We start from the raw sequence: 23834 nt of genomic DNA on the forward strand, positions 1-23834 counted from the left end.
ATTATCTCAGTTTTTTATTTCTTAAGTGGAAGCATAATCTATAATCATGTACCGCTGACTGGAGGGTGTAGTGTAGAGCATGGCAAGCTCTTAAGTTTCCATGAAATATTGTTGACGTACCCTCATGCAGATACTGTAGTCAACATAGCACGATGCAGGGTCTACACTATTTCATTTAACTCCACGATCATGATCAAAATCTGAAGTCCTGGTAATGCACAACGGTAACAACAGTGTAAGTACAGAAACATCCTAAATTTCTTTATGGCAGTCGTAGTGGTAGGGCAATTAGCGTACATACTACTTGTCAATTGTAGTAAAATGTAACGTTTTAAACCGCCGAGGCTGTTGTGCGGTGTAGCGCATTATGAATCTCTTTAGACTCATTACCTTGGCGTTGTAAGAGGGAAAAACACCCTGACCTATGTATGTGCGTGAATTACTTGGGCAATCGTTCTGAATGACAAGCTAATAAAAAGAAAACCACATAAGGAAACAAACTACTTCTATGCTAAGAAAAGTGTTACGTAATGCGAGAGTGCGCGTGTTAACGTGACTTGACTGTGACTTTGCCATGCACTTGCCCGTGAGCTCGTGGAACTGGGTGGAATGAACATGATGGTAAAACGTGAACAGCAGATAGCAGGCGACCAATGAGGGTTTCACAGTAAGGTGGTAGCAAGTTCTGTTCGACCAATTGCAGTCTTTATAACGTCGTCTCCAAAACTAATTCAGATGGTTAGGTAAACGGCATCGCCAGGAGTAACATAGCCTTCATTGTTTAGCTGTGTCCCTTTCTCAGTTATATTCAGTTTTGCTTATTGCATTGTAAAAGCAAATAACTTGCATCTCATAAGGTAAGAGGAACGTCATTGTTCGCTTTGAGACTAAACTGAATATACATACACCCTGCACGTTATTAAGTATTTTCAGACTGGAAAAGGGAAAGGGGAACACGCCCCTTTTTATAGCTGCAGGAATTGGGAGCGAATGCATGGCTGGCGCTTCCTGGCAGGATAGAACGGTTAATTTGTTAAATATTACTGTACGTAACAAAAAGGTATGTGCCGTTTTAGAGTTGCCTAAAATGACTGAGACGAAGACGAACCCTTCCGGACAAAGCAGCGGGGAGGTGGTGGGAGTGTCATCCACCGTGGAAGATGTTTTCGATGACACTTACAAGGAAAAAGAGGGTCCCAAACCGCCAAGGAAAATCGTGTGGAGAAACATTGTGTTAATGACATTATTGCACATAGGAGCTCTATATGGAGTCATCATTCTGCCCTCCGCCTCGGTTCTGACCTTGGGGTGGTGTAAGTATAAAATCGTAAAATTTTCTCTTGCACGACCAAACTGGCATGTAATCACAAGATGTACTGTCGTTGACTTTGCGAACTTTGGGCGAGATGGGATGGGAATAGTCCATGTATTCATTCCTACTGTGAAGAGTTGTTATCGTTGGATGATGTCACACCAGATTTTGCGTCTGATAGTAAATCGTGTCCGCCCACCTCTCGAAATATAGGTCATGGAAAGGCTTACTTGGCAATTTTATTTACCATTAAACAAACTTAAAAATAACGCTGCGTCACCGTTTTAACTGCTGGATTTATTTTGCAAGAAGCTGCAACTCACTTTTATAGCAGGGCACTGAACAGCTGGTGATCATTTTAGGTCTGCATTTCCAGTGGTTGGACGATACTTTTCAGACCTACACTTTGGATAACTGGCACAAGACAATAATTGGCGCAACGAGCGCATGTGAGGAGCATTTGTCAACCAATTTAGCTGCAGATTACTCTGCTAAAATAAAACATGAGATCTGTCTTGTCTCTCTATCGAGAAGTCATGTTACTGTGGACACGCTCAGCACAAATAGTCAAAGTACATGACATCGCTTACATTTTAAACGTAGAAACGTTTTTCCCCCCAAACTCTCACAGTGTACAAATGCAGGGGGCTGGACTACAAATGGGAGAAAATCATAATTTGCAAGTATGTTGAAAGACGTCCTTTCGTTTATTTAGACCACCGTTAACCTGTTAACACACACTGAAAAGACTTTGAACATAAGTTATATGGTGCAGCTGTGTTTGAATAACTACAACGGATCTTTTATTCAGGCCAAGGCGTGATTCTTTTGTGCGGAGTGAGTAGAATGATGGGGCTTACATATGTGAATAAATGGGCCCTGCCACGAATAACCACAGTAGTTCTCAGCTGACAACTGTTTTCCCAACAGCAATCACAACGGTCTGGCAAAGGCATATTACAAGTATAAGTTCTCGCATGGAAGTTAGTGGCTTTGGCATTCATTAAACGCGTCGAACTGTACATAGGGTAATCCTGTCATTATAGCTAGATATTAAGTTAATTTTATGTTTAGACATTTCTTAGCTCGTTAATGAAGTGGTGGGATTATAAGTAAAATGTCTTATTAAAGCTACTTGCAGGGTCATTTCTAGGTGAGGAGGCCAAAATGAAAGCTGTTTGTTTGTTTATTTAATGCATTAGATGTCTGGAAATCATACTCTCGCATATTGTCATGTACGAATAATCATGTCATGTATCCTGCCATTAGCAATCTTACTCCTGTAGTGAGGCAGCTCTCCTGCTTCACCAGTTGATTTGAATGGAAATTATCTGGCTTCATATGGAGTCACTGTAAACTAATGGGGTTTAACAGATGTTGCTGGAGTACTGGTGAGCTAATGGCTAGCTGCTGTGAATGCTGTAAAACAAAATGTTAACAAGCAAACTGGCAAGAAATGGATTGGATGTTCATTTACTGTTTCATCCTAATGAAGACGATGGCAAGAGGTAGGCTATGTAATGAAATCAAACACCGTATGTAGACACAATTTGTTGCTGTCCCTTGTCCTTATTGGTTATTTCCTCACACATTTGTAATTTTTAGAGCCCAGACGTGGTGTGCTCAGGGAGTAACTGACTCTGGAAAGCAGCTCAGTTCCCCGTTAGAGTAGGCCTACGTCAGATCTCCACAGCCCCCAAACAACCCCCCAACACACAAATTCATACGCCCGCTGGCTGCACTGTCAGCCGTTTTACTCCCAGATGACAAGAGTTCAGTTCTGCATGTCATCTGTTGGTTGTGGATATCCACAATTGACATTGTGATTGGCTCATAAATTAGCTGCCGCGTCCACAGATTGTTTTTAGATTTTATCTATTTCTATTATGTACAATTTAGTGAATCATTGCTATGAGATTAAGCAGTTTTTGTGTTTATTTTCCCTGTAAACCAAAAATAGATGCTGTTTATGAAGGAAAATCCGCACTATAGATATCCAGGGAAAATTGATTAAGTGTTAAATTCAGGACTCTACCCACCTTATTCCTGGGGGCGCTACTGTGTAAGGCTGTGTTCACACGTAGCGTCTTTTTTGATGAAAAACGCTGGCCAGAGCATTTTTTCCAAGTAAAAAGCAGTTGAGAGCGTCTTTTGTTGCCATAACAACGGTAGCATATACAGTAGCATGTTATTAGCGATCTAGCTGGCTATACATTGTTGCAGAGCTAACGTTAGGTAACAGGCTAGTTTTGCTAACGACAAGCAGTAAACACAAACACTTTCCAGAAAGTCCTATGATCCGTCCAATTTGACTCCAAACGGCATCTTCATGATGATACCGTTTAACTGTCATGTGCAGTTCACTGTGCTCAGAAACTAGCACAATTAACTTCTCCACCGCTACCTTCTCCATCTCCGCCTGTGATTGGTCAGATGGCAAAAAAAGCGCTTGACGTAGTGCGTTTTTCTCTGAGAAGTTGAACTTGAAAACTGAAGTTGAACTGGAAAAAAAGCTGCAGAAAAAGACGCCGGCGACGACGTTAAAAAAACGCTCAGGACGTTTTTGAAAACACGGTCGACTCCATAGGATTATTATGTAAAACAGACACTGACAGCTTCAAAAAAGACGCTACAACACAGCCTAGACGATCATGGGTGCAACTTCCGGTGAAGCAGCGGAAGTAGCCGTAAGCGGCAACAATTTATGCTTCCGAGTGGCTATCCACCGACGGCGGTTCGTTCAAACGCGTCTAACATATGTAGTGTTACATATATTGCTTTTTGAGGGAATGTATTTCTTTCTGTGTCATTAGCGTTGCCTGAAATGGCATTACATAGCTCGGGTACGTGTTGCGCCGTTCGCTGCTGTACAAATAACCAGGCTAAGCTAAATGTGTGGCTTCAACAACAATACTTTGATCATGCGCCAAAAACAAAGAAGGACTGTAGCTGTCATCAGTTGTAGAGTTTCTGTCGCCTGCCAAAAGGTGATGAATCGAGACGATATTGGTTGAAGAATCTATCTTTAAAGAGACCACCTAAAACGCTTTATGTATATTCATGTCACTTTGTTGACAGGAAACAAACGGAGGCAAACCCATGTCCTACTTTGTGGTTTGGCTACGAACGACCACCAGGTTGATATAAATGTATTTAATAATATCTGTGTCTAATTCATAGTACAATAAAAACAATGTTTCTAACAATGAAAATGAGTCTGTCATCTATGACAATGTGGACCAAAAGTTAGACGTGTGACTGTATCTACCTTTTGAAGAAATAAAACAAAAATGGCCAGATGGGTCAGCAAAGATCCCTAAAAGAATTCAAAAGAGATACAGTTGCTGGATTTAAAGTTATATCCACTAATGAATGAATAACATGGCGCACTTAACGCTAGCTAGTTAGTTAACTAACGTTAGATTGCTAGCTAGCTAGCAAACGGTACTTAAGATCAGAAGTCAATACCTTGGCTTGCAGTACGAATGTTAATATATTTATAATATACAGAATTTTGCGCTGTGAAAATTATTCTGATAAAAGATATCCACTGTGACCCCTCCAAACACTGTGTACATTTGGTTAAATGGGGAAAAAGGCTGGTCGTGCACTCTAGAACTGAACCATGTCATTCTGACATTGGAATGTCTTCGTTAAGTTTTCACTGTAGTGCCCTCCTCTTAGGTGCTTTCCTTCATGGTAAAAAATTGACATTAATAACGCCTGATCCCTTACTGCATGCATTCATCTGACTCTCTGTCTCTATATTCCTATCAGAAAGAAATAGAGGGAATTGCTGAAAAAACGCACACTCAATTTTCCCTGTAGAATACCTTTTTTTAAAACTGTATACCCCTCAAACTTGTATAATTTACTGTTTAAGTCAAGAAAGTTATTTTAAGTCATTATTTCCTCCACCCCTGTACCTTAACTCAGTAAATCTGTGGAGCTGCTCGATGTAAGCACCCTGTAGAATCTATGGTGTGTTTTTATTGTTCCCTAGCAACCTAACTATACATAAATTATAATGACTGCATGTGGGATATTTTTAAGAAAGCATGTGATTATTAAGTACATAAATGGCAGACTTTAACAACAAATGGTTAAATTCATCTCAGACAGACTCACTTTCACAGAGAGAGAGAGCGGCTTGGATTTCTGAAGGCTCATCTCATAAAAAGAATGCGTGTTTTTCTCCTGCGTGGCTGAAATGGCCAAAGCTGCATAATTCTGTTGGTGGAACAATGAACAAGTGCTGCTGTAATAGGCATGCTATTGTGCATCTGGGGAAGCGGTGGCGTGTTGTTCCTAGCCGGGCATAGCCTGAGGCCCTGCAAGCCCCCCCCCCCCCCCAGCAGCCTCGTCCAACAGAGCACAGAAAGGCATTGAGCAATTGGGGGCAGTAGACGTGAGCAGAAACATACACTCACTGTCCCCCCCAACAGAAACCATCTGAGTTATGCACGCGGTTGGCGTGCAGCCGTTAACCAAGTTCCCTCCCTGTCTTCCCAGCTGTGGTGTGTTTCCTCATAAGTGCGCTGGGGGTGACGGCGGGGGCTCATCGGCTTTGGAGCCACAGGTCCTACAAGGCTTCGCTGCCTCTGCGAGTCTTCCTTGCCGTTGGGAATTCAATGGCCTTTCAGGTAACTCACAGCTCTGGGACTGTCCCTGTAAGTTTGCCACCTTCATTCATTTCTTTACTTAGCTCTGCCCCTGCTTTTACAGGTACATTTGAGGACAGTTTTGATATACTATCACGAGTCAATTTTTGTCACATGTGCACTGTAGCTACTATGAGCTGGAAGCGCCTGAATGCAGGCTTCCTCCCAGGCATCCAGAGTGACTTCCACAGCTCATATTTTTCACATTACCTATTTATACAGCTGGATATATGCTGAGGTGGATCAGGCTAGGTTCCTTGTCAAAGGGTACAACAGCACTACAGTACAGTACAACCCACTGGGGAATGGGATCAGCATCCTTTGAGGCACCAGCCGTGCTTACTACTGAACTCCACTCTAACAGCTAATCTATGTCTAAAATAGTGTCGGTTCCAATGTTGCCAGTGGTTTTTCCACAGCACCCCTGCTGGTCCCATGTGCCTGATTGCCCGCTGCAGTATCTATTTGAAGATTTCTACTCTACAAGGGGAGTAACTCCCCAGAACTCCAGGACCAACCCACTGAACCACCCGAAAATGAGTCCATGTACAGTGCTGGCCAAAAGTATTGGCACCCCTGCAATTCTGTCAGATAATGCTCAATTTCTCCCAGAAAATGATTGCAATTACAAATGTTTTGGTAGTAATATCTTCATTTATTTTGCTTGCAATGAAAAAACACAAAAGAATGAAAAAAAAATTAAATCAATTATCATTTTACACAAAACTCCAAAAATGGACCGGACAAAAGTATTGGCACCCTCAGCCTAATACTTGGTAGCACAACCTTTGGACAAAATAACTGCGAACAACCGCTTCCGGTATCCATCAATGAGTTTCTTACAATGCTCTGCTGGAATTTTAGACCATTCTTCTTTGGCAAACTGCTCCAGCTCCCTGAGATTTGAAGGGTGCCTTCTCCAAACTGCCATTTTCAGATCTCTCCACAAGTGTTCTATGGGATTCAGGTCTGGACTCATTGCTGGCCACTTTAGAAGTCTCCAGTGCTTTCCCTCAAACCATTTTCTAGTGCTTTTTGAAGTGTGCTTTGGGTCATTGTCCTGCTGGAAGACCCATGACCTCTGAGGGAGACCCAGCTTTCTCACACTGGGCCCTACATTACGCTGCAAAATTTGTTGGTAGTCTTCAGACTTCATTATGCCATGCACACGGTCAAGCAGTCCAGTGCCAGAGGCAGCAAAGCAACCCCAAAACATCAGGGAACCTCCGCCATGTTTGACTGTGGGGACCGTGTTCTTTTCTTTGAAGGCCTCGTTTTTTTTCCTGTAAACTCTATGTTGATGCCTTTTCCCAAAAAGCTCTACTTTTGTCTCATCTGACCAGAGAACATTCTTCCAAAATGTTTTTGGCTTTCTCAGGTAAGTTTTAGCAAACTCCAGCCTGGCTTTTTTATGTCTCTGGGTCAGAAGTGGAGTCTTCCTGGGTATCCTACCATAGAGTCCCTTTTCATTCAGACACCGACGGATAGTACGGGTTGACACTGTTGTACCCTCGGACTGCAGGACAGCTTGAACTTGTCTGGATGTTAGTCGAGGTTCTTTATCCACCATCCGCACAATCTTTCGTTGAAATCTCTCGTCAATTTTTCTTTTCCGTCCACATCTAGGGAGGTTAGCCACAGTGCCATGGGCTTTAAACCTATTGATGACACTGCGCGCGGTAGACACAGGAACATTCAGGTCTTTGGAGATGGACTTGTAGCCTTGAGATTGCCCATGCTTCCTCACAATTTTGCTTCTCAAGTCCTCAGACAGTTCTTTGGTCTTCTTTCTTTTCTCCATACTCAATGTGGTACACACAAGGACACAGGACAGAGGTTGAGTCAACTTTAATCCATTTTAACTGGCTGCAAGTGTGATTTAGTGATTGCCACCACCTGTTATGTGTCACAGGTAAGTAACAGGTGCTGTTAATTACACAAATTAGAGAAGCATCACATGATTTTTCAAAGGGTGCCAATACTTTTGTCCGGCCCATTTTTGGAGTTTTGTGTAAATTGATACTTGATTTGACTTTTTTTTCTTTCTCTTTTGTGTTTTTTTATTGCAAGCAAAATAAATGAAGATATTACTACCAAAACATTTGTAATTGCAATCATTTTCTGGGAGAAATTGAGCATTATCTGACAGAATTGCAGGGGTGCCAATACTTTTGGCCAGCACTGTACATGATTTACAAACAGTGCTACAGTGGTGCTCCAGTAGGTGGCAGTGTTGAGTTTGTGAAGCATTGATAGACCCAGTGAAAAGAAGATGTTGAGTTTGGACCACTAGCAGTGGCAGTGTTCCAGATTTCATTCCGTTAGAGCCAGCAAAAAAAGATAATGGAACAGACCACCAGAGCACAACGTGAAAGCTAGCAGTGGAGTGTTGGGTTAATGGGAGGAGGAAAGTATAAGTATGTGCTTGCTGTCCATAATCATTCTGATATTTTGAGACAGATCAGTAAGTTTCTTCAAATTCGTATTTGCCAAAGATTAGGGCCAGTGAAAATAATAAAGCTATGTGCAAGATAGAAGAATATAAGGTATGCTGTATATGTCTTGGAGTTCTATCGATGTAAAGGATGAGCACACCGTATATTAATTAATGGGTTACCATTAATGGGTTTTAATGCAAAGCCAATTTCTCCCACCTTTATGTGTAGCTGGTCCATCAGAAGGCAAAGGCATTCAACTGGCTTATGTAAAAGTGCCTTAAAACTGACAAATGACAGCTGGCTGTACAGCCCCACTGTGATTTGTCTTTAAATGACATCAAGCAGTGTGTGGCCTCAGCTGCCTCTTAAGGGCAGATTTGGAAATTTAGCTTGCGTTGTTAAACAGGAAAGCATGTATCATTTTGAGCATGACATGCCGTCAGGAGTACTCTCAGGGTGTCTGAAGGAGGTGGTAACTGTAAGGTACAGCAATCAGAAGGTGATATTTTCAAATTAGACTCCTTTTAATGCTAAAGCATACATTGAGCATCAGGCTTCCATTGAAGTTCCACGCACTGGGAATGATTCGCAGGGGAATTGTTTGGTTGCATACTCCCAGGTATACATCCAGTCCGAGAACCTTTACCGTTCCATTCTTGGAACGTCCAATTACACGCTTGTCCCGGGTTTCATTTTTCCCTCCTACAAGTAGCACTGTTAGCTGCAGCATCTGTAACTCTCCCCCCTTTTTGCTCCACGTTCCCCCAGAATGACATCTTGGAGTGGGCTCGCGATCACAGGGTCCACCACAAGTACTCAGAGACTGATGCGGACCCGCATAATGCCGTGCGAGGCTTCTTCTTTGCTCACATTGGCTGGCTTCTGGTGCGCAAGCACCCTGACGTGATTGAGAAGGGCCGCCGACTGGAGCTCAATGACCTGAAGGCAGACAAAGTCGTCATGTTCCAGAGAAAGTGAGCGCCATTTCCCGGGTCATGCACCACACTCTCCCTGTCAGCTTTTTGCTTTGGGCAATGCACCATTTTACGATAGCGCCGTTCAACTCTGTGGGATTTTACTCTTCTGTGTTGGCAAATGCCAAAATTTATAAACCTTGAGGCATTTTCCATTCATTCTTTTATTGTTTTTAAGGTAAAAACTCAGAAAACTAAACATGCATAACAAAGAAACAATGTGCAAAACATGCCATTGGTGTTAAAGATTACATATAGAGCTATACAGCTTCCCTATACAGTAGAGAAGAAGTTGAACAATGAATTCATAGTTTGATGGAACTTAAAAATGTTGGTTAAAAAACCTATATTCAGTATACTCAGACTACATTTTAAATTGAACCTTTCTTTTTGGAAATCGTGATTTTTATGACTTTTCTGTGCATAATCTTTGAAATGGCATCCTATCAATAGAACATTTTGTTTTAGTTGCCTTTAATTGTAATGTTGCTTACAATTAGCATAGCATAGAGCATAGAGAACTTTCTTTAAAAGCCTTCAAAATCCCATACATGGAAACCACTCTGCTGGCAGTTGTGAGCAAATAGGTTTTTTTGAGTTGGCAAGGTTAGAGAAAACTTCAAACTAAGTGTCTGTTCTCTCTTGATTTTAGTTTAATTTTAGCCAAATTTAAATCATAAGTAATAATTGGTGCAGATTGTCAGTGGACTGAATTTCTTCACTTTAGCCCTGCATGGTGAAACTGTCAGTGTCAGAATGTCCCTGGTTTCTTTGGGCAGATGGATAGGTGGACTCATGGTTATGCCAAGGCTCCCATCAGCCCACATTCAAAGTACGATTCTTAGTTGCCCAGCATGCGCTGGGGCAACCCTGAGTCAGGAGGAAACCTTGCTCCAAAAAGCAGAGTACCAACTGGGTTCAGATATTCATTACCTATTGCTGACTCCTCCCAGTTCCAAAGCATGCTACAGCAAAACATTCACTTATACAGTTTACATAGCATGCATTTGTATCACATCACTGATGAACACACATTAAGCTTTTTGTTACATTACATTACATTACATACATGTTTTGGAGATGCTGCTGTATGTGTCACTGCTGTGTGAGTGCTGGGCTGTGTGCTCCCCCTCTGCAGGTACTACAAGTTGTCTGTGCTGGTGATGTGCTTCCTGGTGCCCATGCTGGTTCCCTGGTACCTGTGGGGGGAGTCTCTGTGGGTGGGCTACTTTGTCCCTGGCCTGCTGCGCTACACTATTGTGCTGAACGCCACTTGGCTGGTCAACAGTGCTGCCCACATGTGGGGGAACCGCCCTTATGACCAGAGCATCAACCCACGTGAAAACAAGTTTGTCACCTTTAGCGCCATTGGTACGTGGCAACACCGATACGTGTATCAGTGCTGTTAAATCCCACTTAAGTCTCGCTCGAATCGTTGAGTGACTCTAAGAGTGGTTGGATTTGAGAATTTATTTCTTAGGACAAAGACATTTGGTTCTCAAACTACCTTTTTTCTGTTTTCAAAAAAGTGCACTTTTTAAATTCAGATCTGTCTGAATAATTATAATTATTACATAAGCCCTAGAAACAAGGCTATCTTTTGAGAAAAATATCTAAAAGTTCCCTAAAAAATTTACCTGATGAGCACAGATGTGTTTGCAGTGGATTGCAGTGCCATGTGATTGTCCCCTGCCAGAACTCTGTTTGCCTTTGATTTCAGGGGAAGGATTTCACAACTACCACCACACGTTCCCATACGACTACTCCACCAGTGAGTTTGGCTGCAAGCTGAACCTGACCACCTGCTTCATTGACCTCATGTGCTTCCTGGGTCTGGCGTGGGACCGGAAGAAGGCATCTCGCGAGCTCGTCCTGGCACGTGCCCAGCGCACAGGGGACGGCAGCCACAGGAGCGGCTAAACACCCCCCTACAACCATAACCGCTTTCAACATGCTTCAAAAACCGATGTACCAAAAGAGACCACGTTCTCCACTAACATTAGGCCGTGATTCTGCCTGGTGGCCACAGTCGCAACTTCTGTCCTTCGTACGAGAAACATGGACTCAAGGAGGGGCCTCCTCATATTTAATATTGCCCCCCCCCCCCCCGATCCTCTTGTTAATGTTTTATTATTAATTTGTCCTTAGCTGCAGCAGTGGAACTTGCATGTAATGGATAGGGAAGCAGACCATTAGCCAAAGCTGTTTGTATAGCCAAACCAGGGATGCAGTCTGTGCTGAAGGCAGGAGAATGCTCTCTGGGAACAACGCTGGCCAAAGACTGTCAAACCTGTCAAATACTTCTCTGACAGCAAGCAAGATTTCTCAAACCACAGAAAAGCTTTAATATAGTTTTTTTTATCTGTTTTTTGTTTGTTTTTGTTTCTCTATTGTGTTTAACTGATTACCTGCAAGTATTGAAGAGCTTTGACCATGTATAATTTATAATTTTATTTCTTTGAGACATGATGTTCAGATATCACAGGTCAGGATTTAATAATTGTCCACTGCCATAAATACTGTGAGTAGACTTGAATACTTGGGAAATCCAGTTAAAAATCAGTAGGCATAGGGTCTCTTTGTATGCGACTTCCTGCATTCTTATTTAACATTGCTGTAGTTCGCAGCAGCATGCTCACCACTAAACAGGATGAACTGTTCCAGTCACCAGTGTTGTTTCGTAAGACATTGGTGGCACATATGCTAATTACAGCATGTGTAGTGATTCTAGTCTTATTTCCTGAGGTGCTCTTTGCATGTCTTTCTTGGCAAATGAGAGATTTCGGTATATCATTTCCAAAATGATCTGATTATTCTTGCTGTGCGTTTGTGGCCTTTGTGCCAATGACCACGAAGGCCTGGTGAAGAGGGAGAATTTCGCCCATACGACTTACTCTGAAAACCTTTTTTAGGTACTTTCATGTCCAGTTACTCAGTTTTCTTTGTTTTGTTACTGTGTTGCTATTGAAACATCATGAGGAAAATAGCAATGTTCTATTTAGTACTCCTCTAAAATTAAGATTTTTTTCTGTTGCCCCAGTGATAAAGGGTTGAGAATCATAGCTCCTTTGTGCCATCTTTAGCAATCTGGGATAAAGGAAGCGGGAAACGAACCCAGTGCCTTATAACTTGCGTCTGTTCCTGGCCCTTCTCATACCAAGGCAAATGTGAGTTGAGTACCGAACTACAGATCAGGAAGTGGCAGTGTTTGCCCACTGCAAGGGCTGGGCTTTCAATTCAGTTGAAATTTAGATTGAATTGCCAGTCTTGGAAATACTCATATGGGTGAGGGAAGGGAGGGCTGGGGGGAGGGGAGTGGCTTGGCATTTTCTTTTGGTCTGACTGAGCGCCCACCTGCACTAATGAAGGGCCAACAAGCACTTACTAAGCTCCAAAATGGCCATAAGTTCCCATCTTCTGCTATAACCAGAAAGAGCTGTTGCTATCCTGTTTTCAGGGACTTCAGTGAACTGTTATTCTATAACGTGTATACTGTAATTCATATGTAACATTAACACTATCACTGTAATGAAACTCTGGTCTACCTTTTTACAGTGCAATTTTTTTACAGCACTGACCTTTTTAAATCTGGATGCCTTATTTAAAAAAGTTTTGCCAAGGAATGTTTGAAGCACTCTATTTACCTTAGTAAGCATCTTTTCTACAAAGGGAAAGCCTGCTGTTGTGTCATTAATCTCATCACAGAATGTTTTTCATAATCAAATAAAAAAGTTATACCCTTGCCCAAACCCTTGTTCCTGTTTGGTCTTTTTTTGGTTTTTTGGGAAAAGTGAAATTACTGTCGACTGGGCCTTTGTTTCTTTGGTAAACCTTCAAACATTATCAAATGGATGGCTGCAGAAATACCATACTCATGTTTTGGGGAAACAAAAACATCCATATTGCACCACTCAGTGTTTAACCCTTGTGTGGTGTTCGTGTTTTTGTTAATCACTCAATGTTTGTGGGTCTGGTGGACCCACAACATAATTGGGTTTTAAAACAATACAGCCATAACAATTTATGCAAAAAATACTGAACAGATGTTGACTTTGTCTCAATTACAAGCAATATAGACAGCATATATGGTTAATATTTGCCATTTACCTCTGCTAGATCACATTTCAGGTAATTTCAGGTAATTTGCACTATAAAAATACTTTGCCTAGTTTTAATATGCATAGGCTAGGCCTATATACAGAACACATTTTTTCCATAGGAATCTCGAGGGTGATTGGTGCGATTGACTATACGCATATCCCCATTAGAGCACCGCTGGGAGAACATGAGGGGGATTATGTGAACAGTCATTTCACAGCATCAATGTTCAGGTATTTGATCATATTGTACTTGATCTGACATGTAGGCTAGCCTACATTATTTTGTCATTAAAACTTCTACTTATATTCAAGACAATGAAAGACACATTAGGTGGTGATTTTCTTACAGTGGTAGTATGTAGTATCTTACAATGGCCTGAAATCCTTTGTCAGATGACATGTGATCACCATTTAATGGTGACCAGTCTGAAGGCTAGGTGGCCTGAGTCAGTGCATGATTCACACATTTTTCAGGAATCCACTCTTGGTCAGAGATTTGAACAAGGTAATATAACATGGCTCACAGTAACACAAGGGTCAGGATAGAGATGACATTTGATGTCATCAAAGCACGCTTCGCTTGCCTACAAGGCTTGCAGGTGCGTCTGGAGCAGGCATGTGAGGTGGTGGCAGCATGTGTGGTGCTCCATAACATTGCCACTATTAGAAAAGAAAGAGCACAAATCAATTTTTCCACCAGTAAAAAAAGACACATGAAATTATTCTTTTTTGATTTATGTATTTATTTATTTATTTATTTATTGGCATTCTCCCTTTCCTAAAAAATAAAAGAAAAAACTTACAGATGGTAGAGACATATTGATCAAAGGATGGCCAATGTATAGCAATACCTTGTTGTCATGTTCCAGTTTTTCTATTTCCAGGTTGTTTTTTTTAATTTGTAGCTTTTTTCTGGCAGTCGAGCTCAAGCATATGCTTATAGAGCGACCGCACACTGTCAGATCCAGCCTGCACAGCAAAACACAGAGAGAAGGAACATGGCATGCAGGATTCAGCATCATTAGTGTTACATATTGTCAGTATGAATAATCCTTTTAATAGCAAAGGAAAAGCTACCCTTTGAGTTCTCTGAGAAGAAGTAGCCATGGGTGGGGAGAGTGGTTGGTTTAGCTCCTCCTGAAAGACAATAATGCGATAGCCAAGTGAGCAAAGATTTGTTCTCTTGAAGGTTCATTCTCATTCAATAGATGTATGACCGGAAATATCAGCTCATGACAATTTGCCATACATGGCCTAGTATTAGCCTATGTTAGTCACCGTTAAATAGACATAAAAGTATAAGTGATGAAATGGGTCAACCTGGATGTGTGTGTCCGACATGGCTGACATGGTCTCCTTACCCAAGCCCTCCTGAAAAAAAAAAAAAATTAAAGAGAAAAGCTGTTAAGTTGTGCCAACATATCAGCATTGATAAATCCACAGAACTCAGTTATTTCCACATTTACCTCTACCTGAGAGTCAGATGAGGGGCATGCTGGTGGCTGGAGCAGATCAATAGTATCCCCTCAACTGTATATAAGACAGGCATGTGAACTACATAAAATTATTTTAAAATGGGCAATCAAAACAATTGATATGATACTACCCTGTACATAAAGGGTGGACATTGAGCTGCCACCAGGGTCCGAACTGACTGCCCCCTCGACCCCCTCCATTATAGAGTACCAAGGTATGTCACACTGGTGTCGGAAGTGAAATTCCCCATTCATTTTAGTCATAGGCTGCATCCGAATACTCATACTTCCAAGGGTGCAGTTTTGGTCTCAACACTGGTAGGGACACAACAACTGAGGGGACATTGGAATTATGTAATATGACTTCACTCCAAAGATAATGCGAACGAGTTTGCTCAAATATTGGTAGGGACATGTCCCTACCGTCCATATGCAAAATTACGCCCATACTTCCATACTATATAGTACGCAAAAGCAGTACGTCACAATCCGTAGGGCGTCCGAATACCTAGTAGGCATTTAACAGTAGTCGAACGGTACTCGGATGACCTACTACATCGAACGTACTACACTACACTATCCCATAAATCAGCTGGAGCCAGAATAACCAAAGAAGAAGAATTCCCTGGGAAAAAAGAGAAAGAAGACGGCGGTGTAGCCAGCTTGGTTAAGCTAACAAATCAATTGGCTGGTTATGTAACGTTAGGTTTTCGTTTTGACAGTTGACAGTTGACAGTTGACAGTCAGCTAAGTAAAGCAGACTGATTTTTAAAACATGTAAACATTTAAACATCTGGGTCAAAGGACAGGTAAGATGGCGGCGGAGTCCATACTACTTGCTCGCATACTCAGTAGTACGTACTACAGTAACGGTCAGGTAGTACGTACTTAACCGAAGTTAGTGCATACTGAGTATTCGGATGCAGCCATAGACATTTTTTAAAATGCACTTTTAAAGTACTTGTAGTGATTTATGGCTTACCATCGATTTCTGGATTATTGTGTTCCCAACTTGCGACTTAGATTGTTTATTTTAATTGTTTCGAGCTAAATTTTACATATATATTTTTTTTATCTTTTATGCTAGTACAACCAGGGGCTAAAAACTACATGTCCCATAAAACCACGGAGCTTTCTCATTCCCGCTCGCTGGCCTTGCTAGCTAGAGTGTGGCTACTCATCGATATCAGCTATCGCTATAGCAGGTAACTTGCGAGCTCTTCTTTAGCGGTCATTGCTATCAGCAATAGCAAGCTCATCGATAGCAGCAATGGTGTCGCTTAGCCATATTCTCCTCTTCTTTAAGGATGAGACCCGAAGTTTTCAGTGGGGTGAAAACCATTATAAATCAGGGCATGTGGAGGAGTTCAGTTGTTTTGAGGGCCATATCAGCGGTTTGGTCAGGACAAGCATGAGGGATAAGAGATGCAGACGTCTCTACAAAATCGACTGTAACTCGCTTAATTCTGAAATTTGGTTTGTAATAAACTTGAGAAATTGAACATGATAGTGGTTGCTTATTGGAATTAAATTCAGTTAAGGGGGCGGATGTCACAGGGGTGACTGGGACACAAACACGGACCACGGGATTTTCAGGTTCCAGGCATTTATTGGAATCGGCTGGCAGTTCGTATGACCAGAGACAGGCAGGGTTCGAAAAACAGAAAAGCAGTCCGGGGGCGAATTCAAAGTCGGGAATCGGAGCAGACAGGGTCAGGAACCAGGCAGGCGAGTAATCAGGCGATCGAGTCCAGGCGGCAGGCAGAATCAGCGAAGCGGCAATCAATCGGAAAAACTACGGCGGAGACGAGACAGGTAGAAACACTGAAACAAACTAGCAACAAGACAGAGACACGCAGGGAAGGTATAGGGCTGGGGTGACAAGGAGATGGGATGTAGGTGGGCAGGCAGGCAGGTGAAGGCGATGAGGCAATCAGGTGGGCGGAGACCAGGTGGGGAGCGGGGCGGGGCTAGAACACAAGGAAAACAAAAACAAAAGGACAGGGAAAAACAAAACACCACAGCTAAGGGGGCGGAGCTCTGCCAGCGGGTCTAATCAGCTTTATGCCAAAACATTAACCTTCTGAATAGCCACTTCCTCTGAGATATGCAGGCTCCAATCTATGAATAGGCAAAATCAAGTGTAAATTATTTAGAATTTCAGCTTTTGTGAGTTTCTCCAAAAATGGAGATTTCTGTATCTATTATTATACTGTTATAAAGCTGCCTGGTTGCTTGTTATTGTATTAATAATTAAATCAATTCATTAATAAAATAAACAAGACTTTTTTTGTTCCCCAGACTACAGTTAACCCTCTATGGTACCCATTATATCAGTGGCTAAAAAAATATTTGTAATGTTTTTCTTGCTTAAAATTGGACACTTTAACAAAATCAGTATACATTTTCATTATTTTAAAATTTATTTATTTTTTAAAAGTTTGTTGCCTCAAAGCAACATTGTACCATAATGGACAAAATTAAACATTTGATGTTTTCATACAAAAAAATTAAGCATATTTCTTCAAAACATATATTTCTTCAACTAAACACTTAAACAGATTTATTTGTTTTTTTAAACATAACAGATTACATATTTCACAATAAGTCAGATATTGTATTCAGCCGTTGCTCTCAGGCAACATTATACCATTGTGGAACAAAAATATTTCAAAGTGATCATATTATCAATTCACCAAATATCAATCAATCAATAATATGAAATCATTATAATGACTGCTGTTTACAACTAAAAACAGTAAATAGCACCATTACCTTCTCCTTACATTCACAAGCATGCCCATACACACACAAAAGCATCCGCATGAACACGCAAGCACCCACATAAACAACACAATCTCCTTCCTCTGTTTGGCACCTCACTGCTTGCGAAACTTGAGGAAGCAATTCCTCTCAACACAGAAACACAGGTAGGTAGCACATTTTAGGCACTACACTTTTACAATTGTACAAGCTGGGTATTTGCATCTCCCTTTTTGTTCCACCCAAACAGGCCAGTGACTTGTCTCATCAAAACGCACCGGCACTGTTGGTCGTGCTTCTGCAGATGGTTTCGGCCTCTTTTCAGCTGGTTCGTCCAATGATGGTCTCCCCCTTCTCTTCGTGGTGGCCTTTTTCTCCATGCAGAGACAGCTTGCAACCTCAGCTTTGAATTTTGCCAAGCTGCACACATCCTTTTTGGGGATACCACAGTGTCTACAGTCTCTCTGGTAAAGGAGCCAGGCCTCAACAACTGTGAGATCCAACATGTGGAACACAATACTGTGGTATCACTTTTTCGATCTTATCTTTGTTCTGTAAAGGGCAATGAGTGAGTCAAGAAGATCAACCCCTCCCATCCCTTTGTTGTACGTGGTGACAATGCTTGGACATTCCACCTGGACTGTGGTCTTATTTTTCTTGTCCTATTTCATTGCAGTGGCAGTTGGATTTGCTGAAGCAAAGGTGGAAAGGAGAGTGACTGACCGGTTGTCATACCACTTCATTGCCCTGAGAGGAACCCCATTAAGCAGTGTCTCCTTTTCTTCAAAAGTTCCCCTCCCTCTCTTTTTCATGTCTGCATCTTCAGAAAAACTGCGTCCAGGTAGACGATTCATTCTCACGGTGCCCACACATTGGATTTTCCTTTTCTCCAGAAGCATCTGGAGGTCAACACTGACCTCCATTTTCTAGTACTGCAGTACCTCCATTTTCATCCTCATCATCATCCTCACTCTCACCCTCTCTCTGCAGGGTTGCCACTATCACCTCATCTTCCTCATCACTATATGACACCTCATCCTCACTGTCATCAACTGGCAGTGTCACTTGTGCTGTAGATCTTTTTTACTTGCCATAGAAAACTTGTGGATTCATCTCCTGCATTAAAATATATAGTATGTGCAAATGTATAGTATGTGAATTACATATTCTTATACATGCAATAGAAAATCTTATTCCTGGAAAATACATTTAGATAATTCAAACTCCATCTGTTACAAATATAATGTACTTGCATCCTAACCCATTATGCCTGGTCTGGCCTTATGTGATTTCATTACGGTACAATGTTGCCTCAGGGCAACATGCAGTTTTTTGTAATTTCCTGAGATATATATGATTAAACATAGTGTAAAATGCTTGAAAATACATCTTTACTTACCAATGAAGGATGGTCAGATTTTTTGTAGATGAGAAATTGGACAGAAATTGGTGAAAAAGACACTTTTTGTGAGAGGAAATATGGCGCCGTGCGACATGTGCGCATGTGCTGAAAGAGGAAGCAAAAGAGCCGCCTGTAGAGCATGTGACCAATTTTTTGCATTTTCATTGTTTAATACTGTGGCATCCAGCTCTTAAGGTGGACTGAGAAGTGTAAGGGATGTCTCATTTTCTTTCAACAAGGTAAAGTAGTCTATGTTGCCTGGAGGCAACATGGTACCATAGAGGGCTAAGAGAAGAACATCCAGTCAGTTCATCCGTACACCCTGAGACACATATGATAAGTCCACTTCTGCAGGCTGGCCAGTTGCCATTACACAAACAATGTCACAAGTATTGTTAATTGCAAATATTTTATTTTCATCTTCATTAATTCACTTTAGACACTGACACATACAGTACAATACTATAATATAATATAATATAATGTACTACTATTGTAACGGGAGTGTGAATATTTTTTTAAAAGTAAGCGTTTATAGAATTCATATCCCCAATGAAAATGATTATGATATACCTCTGAAACCCGCTAAGGTAATCGCAATTTTTTTAGGTTGGAATTATCTCCTACCTGTCTGTTTGGTTGGGTGGTTGGGGTTGGGGTTGCGGAAAGGTTTTTAAATATTTTATCTCGGTCTCTGTAAATGTTTTTATTATTCTAACTTATGCGGGTTCCTTACCCTAGCCTAGAACGGTTAGCAGAGTCAGACCAGTTACTAAAGCGATTCATTGTGTGCTTATTTGCTGTGCTATTTCACCATATTGATACTCTGCTGTGCAGTGTTATTTGAGGGTTTGGTTTCTTTGTGTAGTTATTTATTGCCTTTGTAACTGCTTTGCCTATGTCTGAACTGTGAGTGGCTATTGGTGTTATTGCCTGCCTCTTAATGACAAAAAAGGAATATAATAAATTATTAAACTTGCTTATTTTTCTAACTGGTCTGGTCTGTACTTTTGTCACTGAAGTGACAAAACTAACCCTAACCCTAACCCACTCTAGATCTTTTTGGTCTTTATTCAGTAAGTTTGGGCTTATTACGCTATAACACAATGACACAATACTACATACAATGTAGTGCATCAAGTGTTTGAGACCAAAGTTCAGATATAGTGTGTAGAGTGCAGTCATATGTAAACATAAAATAATTGGGATCTAGAGCAACCAGGTAAGAGTCAAAGTAGTTCACCTCAGTTCCTCTCCATCTCACACTTTTCAGCAACATGTGAACACCTTTTGTTGTAAGGATTAATATCCCTGAAACAGTATACAGTTTTACTACAGAGATATGTGCAACAGAGCTGAAATGAATAGCTGGTGTGAGTCCTGCGTAATTTATTTATGATTTATGCTTCTGCGTCGAATCGACGGCGTACCCCCGCAGAGCCCCCTGCGTCGCCGCGTACCCCTCCACAGTCGCCTGACGTGCACCTCCAAAAAATTGTAACTTCGCGTTGAGGCGACGCAGACCTCAAGGGCTGTGATTGGTCCGCTCAGTGCATCATTTCCGGCATTTAGCTTTTCCGAGTTGCCGGTTTCTTCCTCCCGCTATACCGCCATTTTTAAAGTTCTCGTATCGGAGTTGTTTTCTGCACGATAACCACGGATCAAGTTGAGGAGCGTTTAACCGAAGAAGTACGAAAATACGAGCACAAATAAAAGCATTTGTTGTTCTACATCAACCATCTCCAGCTCCAACAACACTCTTTCCCTTTCGGTCGCCATTGTTCACTGTTACCGGAAAAACGAAGCGGGAAGCTAAACAATCAACGAGTTTCCCGATTGACCTTTCAGAAATCACACATCCCCTAGCGTTATGGCGGTGAATTGCACAGCGACGCAGAGCAACGCATTTAACCCCGACGCAGAACTTCGAAAGGTTCACGACGGCGTCGAAGCGACGGCGGGGTTACGACGCAGAGGCATAAACAGGGTAGCGGGTGGCAGGTAGCCGAGCGGTTACGTCACTCCTTGAGACCAGAGGGCTGTACTACGAAGGGAGTTTAACCTACTCAGATTTAACTCGGGGTTATCAAGGAAAGTCAGGGTTGACAAACTCTTATTAAGTAAATTGGAGTTAAACGGTAATACGACGGTGATTAAGATGTCAGTTAGTTGATTCGGTGTTAACTTAATCATAAAATCATAAAAGAGGTGTGCTCGGCAACGCAGGTAGAGTTTTTTGCATAATGGCTGTGTTTGAGCAGGGAGGGAGCTAAAACATGCAGGGCGGGGGGTACTCCAGGAGAGGGTTGAGAAACACTGCCCTAAAGCACCTAGGCTGTAGGGCTACCTGTATGAATGTGCAACAAGTCAGGATGAAATATGAAAATATATCAAGTGGTATGCATTAATAGTTCTCATCATTAATACTGAGTATAGATGTGGTGGGTAGCCTACACTTATAATTGCCTATTCATGTGTTCACAGCAAACAGAAAAAGGCAGAGATAGTGAAAACTGGAGAAGGGCCAGCTCCTGCTACATTTGCACAGGCAGAGGAGTTGGCAATGACGAACGATAGAGGAAGGCCCATAATGGAGGGGGTTGAGGGGGCAGCTCAATGTCCCACCCTTTATGTACAGGGTAATATCATATCAATTGTTTTGATTGGCCAGTTTAAAATAATGTTATGTAGTTCACATGCCTGTCTTATGTACAGTTGAGGGGGATACTATTGATCTGTTCCAGCCACCAGCATGCCCCTCATCTTTCCCTCAGGTAAAGGTAAGTGTTGAAATAATTGAGGAGTTCTGTGGATTTATCAATGCTGATATGTTGACACAACTTAACAGCATTTCTCTTAAATTTTTTTTTCACTTGTATTTTTATGTCTATTTAACAGGTTAATACTAGGCTATGTATGGCAAATTGTCATGAGCTGATATTTCCAGTCATACATCTATTGAATGAGAATGAACCTTCAGAGAACAAAGCTTTGGTCAGTTGGTAATCGCATTATTGTCTTTCAGGGGGAGCTAAATCAACCACTCTCCCCACCCATGGCTACCGCTGGCATGGTGCTCTTTCTTTTCTAATAGTGGCAATGTTATGGAGCACCACACATGCTGCCACCACCTCACATGCCCGCTCCCGACGCACCCGCAAGCCTTGTAGGCAAGCAAAGCGTGCTTTGATGACACCAAATGTCATCTCTATCCTGACCCTTGTGTTACTGTGAGCCACAATATATTTTATTTGTTCCCTTGTTTGTGGGTCAGGGTAGGGGGTCATCAGGTAACGCAGACACGGGTAGCCTCTGTCCGCAGGCAGCAGGCCATCAACACGCCCTTTGAACGATAGAAAGAAATTGTCCCAATACAGCATGATGTGTGAAATATAGGGTGGTGGTTGTCTTACCTTGTTCAAATCTCTGACCAAGAATGGATTCCCGAAAAATGCGTGAATCATGCACCGACCCAGGCCACCTAGCTTCCCAGACTGGTCACCATTAAATGGGGATCACGTGTCATCTGACAAAGGATTTCAGGCCATTTTAACATACTACCACTGTAAGAAAATCACTTCCTAATGTGTCTTTAATTGTCTTGAATATAAGTAGAAGTTTTAAGGACAAAATAATGTAGGCTAGCCTACATGTCAGATCAAATACGATATGATCAAATACCAAACATCGATGCTGTGAAATGACATAATCCCCCTCATGTTCTCCTAGGGGCGCTCTAATGGGGATATGCGTACGGTCAATCGCACCAATCACCCCTAGGATTCCTATGGAAAAAAATGTGTTCTGTATATAGGCCTATCCTATGCATATTAAAAATAGACCAAGTATTTTTATAGTGCGAATTACCTGCAATCGCATAAAAAGCCTCTTTGATCTTTAGAATGCTTAAATGGCCAGGGAACACAACAAATGCATCCAGCAGTTTAGTGAGAGCAAGCACCACCTTGCGAACTGCACAGCATACAGTATTCTTGCTCAGATGTTCAGCATTACCAATGGAATACATGAAGTGAATGCTGGCAAAATATCGCAAAGCAAGGCACACTGTCTGTTCAACAGTGAGGGCATTACTCCAGCGAGTGCCATTAGAGACGTCTGGCCCTAGAAGCCGGCAAAGATACTGAATTCCCTCAGATGAGAATCAATATCTTTCATAGAGAACATCATCGGGGTAAGGTAGAGGATTCTGATGGTCTCTAAACACCCTTGCCCTGCGGAGTGAGCCTCTCACAATCCGTGCACCAATGTCAACTGGGTCTTCCAAATGTGCCGGCATTTTTTTCAACAAGATTGTGGGCAGAAGGGGCGGTGCTTATATAGGGTAACATCAAGTTAACCACGAAGATAACCTGCTCGGAGTAGTTTAGAGATGCAGCGTAAATTGCCCTGACAACATATCTCGGGTAAGACTTATCCACCTTTCGTAGTACAGGTTAATCGGGAAGTTACACCCAACGTCACAAAGTTACTCCTGAAGTTACCTGGATAGGCCAATTACCTCGCTTTTTAGTGCAGCCCTCTGGTTAACCAGCGTTGTTGCCAACAGGCTGGGGGCAATTTGCCTTTAGCTCAACTGGCAACGATGCTGGCCGTAAGGGGTTAGTAGCGAGCAGTGAGAACTCCGGTTTGAAAGTTGCTCGCTCGTTGACCCATGAAACATCTAATTGAACACAACACAAGATCCCACC

General features: G+C 41.9%; 1 protein-coding gene and 1 pseudogene across 2 annotated transcripts; one reads left to right on the forward strand and one right to left on the reverse strand.

The window, feature by feature from the left end:
• Window positions 1-160: 160 nt before the first annotated feature.
• scdb (stearoyl-CoA desaturase b) lies at window positions 161-11486 on the forward strand. 2 transcript variants are annotated; one of them, XM_036546566.1, is made up of 6 exons: window positions 161-235; window positions 1077-1313; window positions 5825-5955; window positions 9180-9385; window positions 10524-10756; window positions 11106-11486. In XM_036546566.1, the coding sequence occupies exons 2-6, from the start codon at window positions 1088-1090 to the stop codon at window positions 11303-11305; spliced, it is 996 nt and encodes a 331-aa protein (XP_036402459.1). In that variant the 5' UTR covers window positions 161-235; window positions 1077-1087; the 3' UTR covers window positions 11306-11486. The 2 variants fall into 2 exon arrangements, with proteins under 2 accessions (XP_036402459.1, XP_036402457.1); XM_036546564.1 differs by lacking the exon at window positions 161-235 and adding an exon at window positions 728-857.
• A 10593-nt stretch (window positions 11487-22079) lies between these two features.
• Window positions 22080-23422, reverse strand: LOC118789746 (annotated as a pseudogene).
• Window positions 23423-23834: the final 412 nt, after the last annotated feature.

The sequence above is a fragment of the Megalops cyprinoides genome, chromosome 15 (genome assembly GCF_013368585.1).
Source record: "Megalops cyprinoides isolate fMegCyp1 chromosome 15, fMegCyp1.pri, whole genome shotgun sequence".
In the NCBI taxonomy this organism is placed as follows: domain Eukaryota; kingdom Metazoa; phylum Chordata; class Actinopteri; order Elopiformes; family Megalopidae; genus Megalops; species Megalops cyprinoides.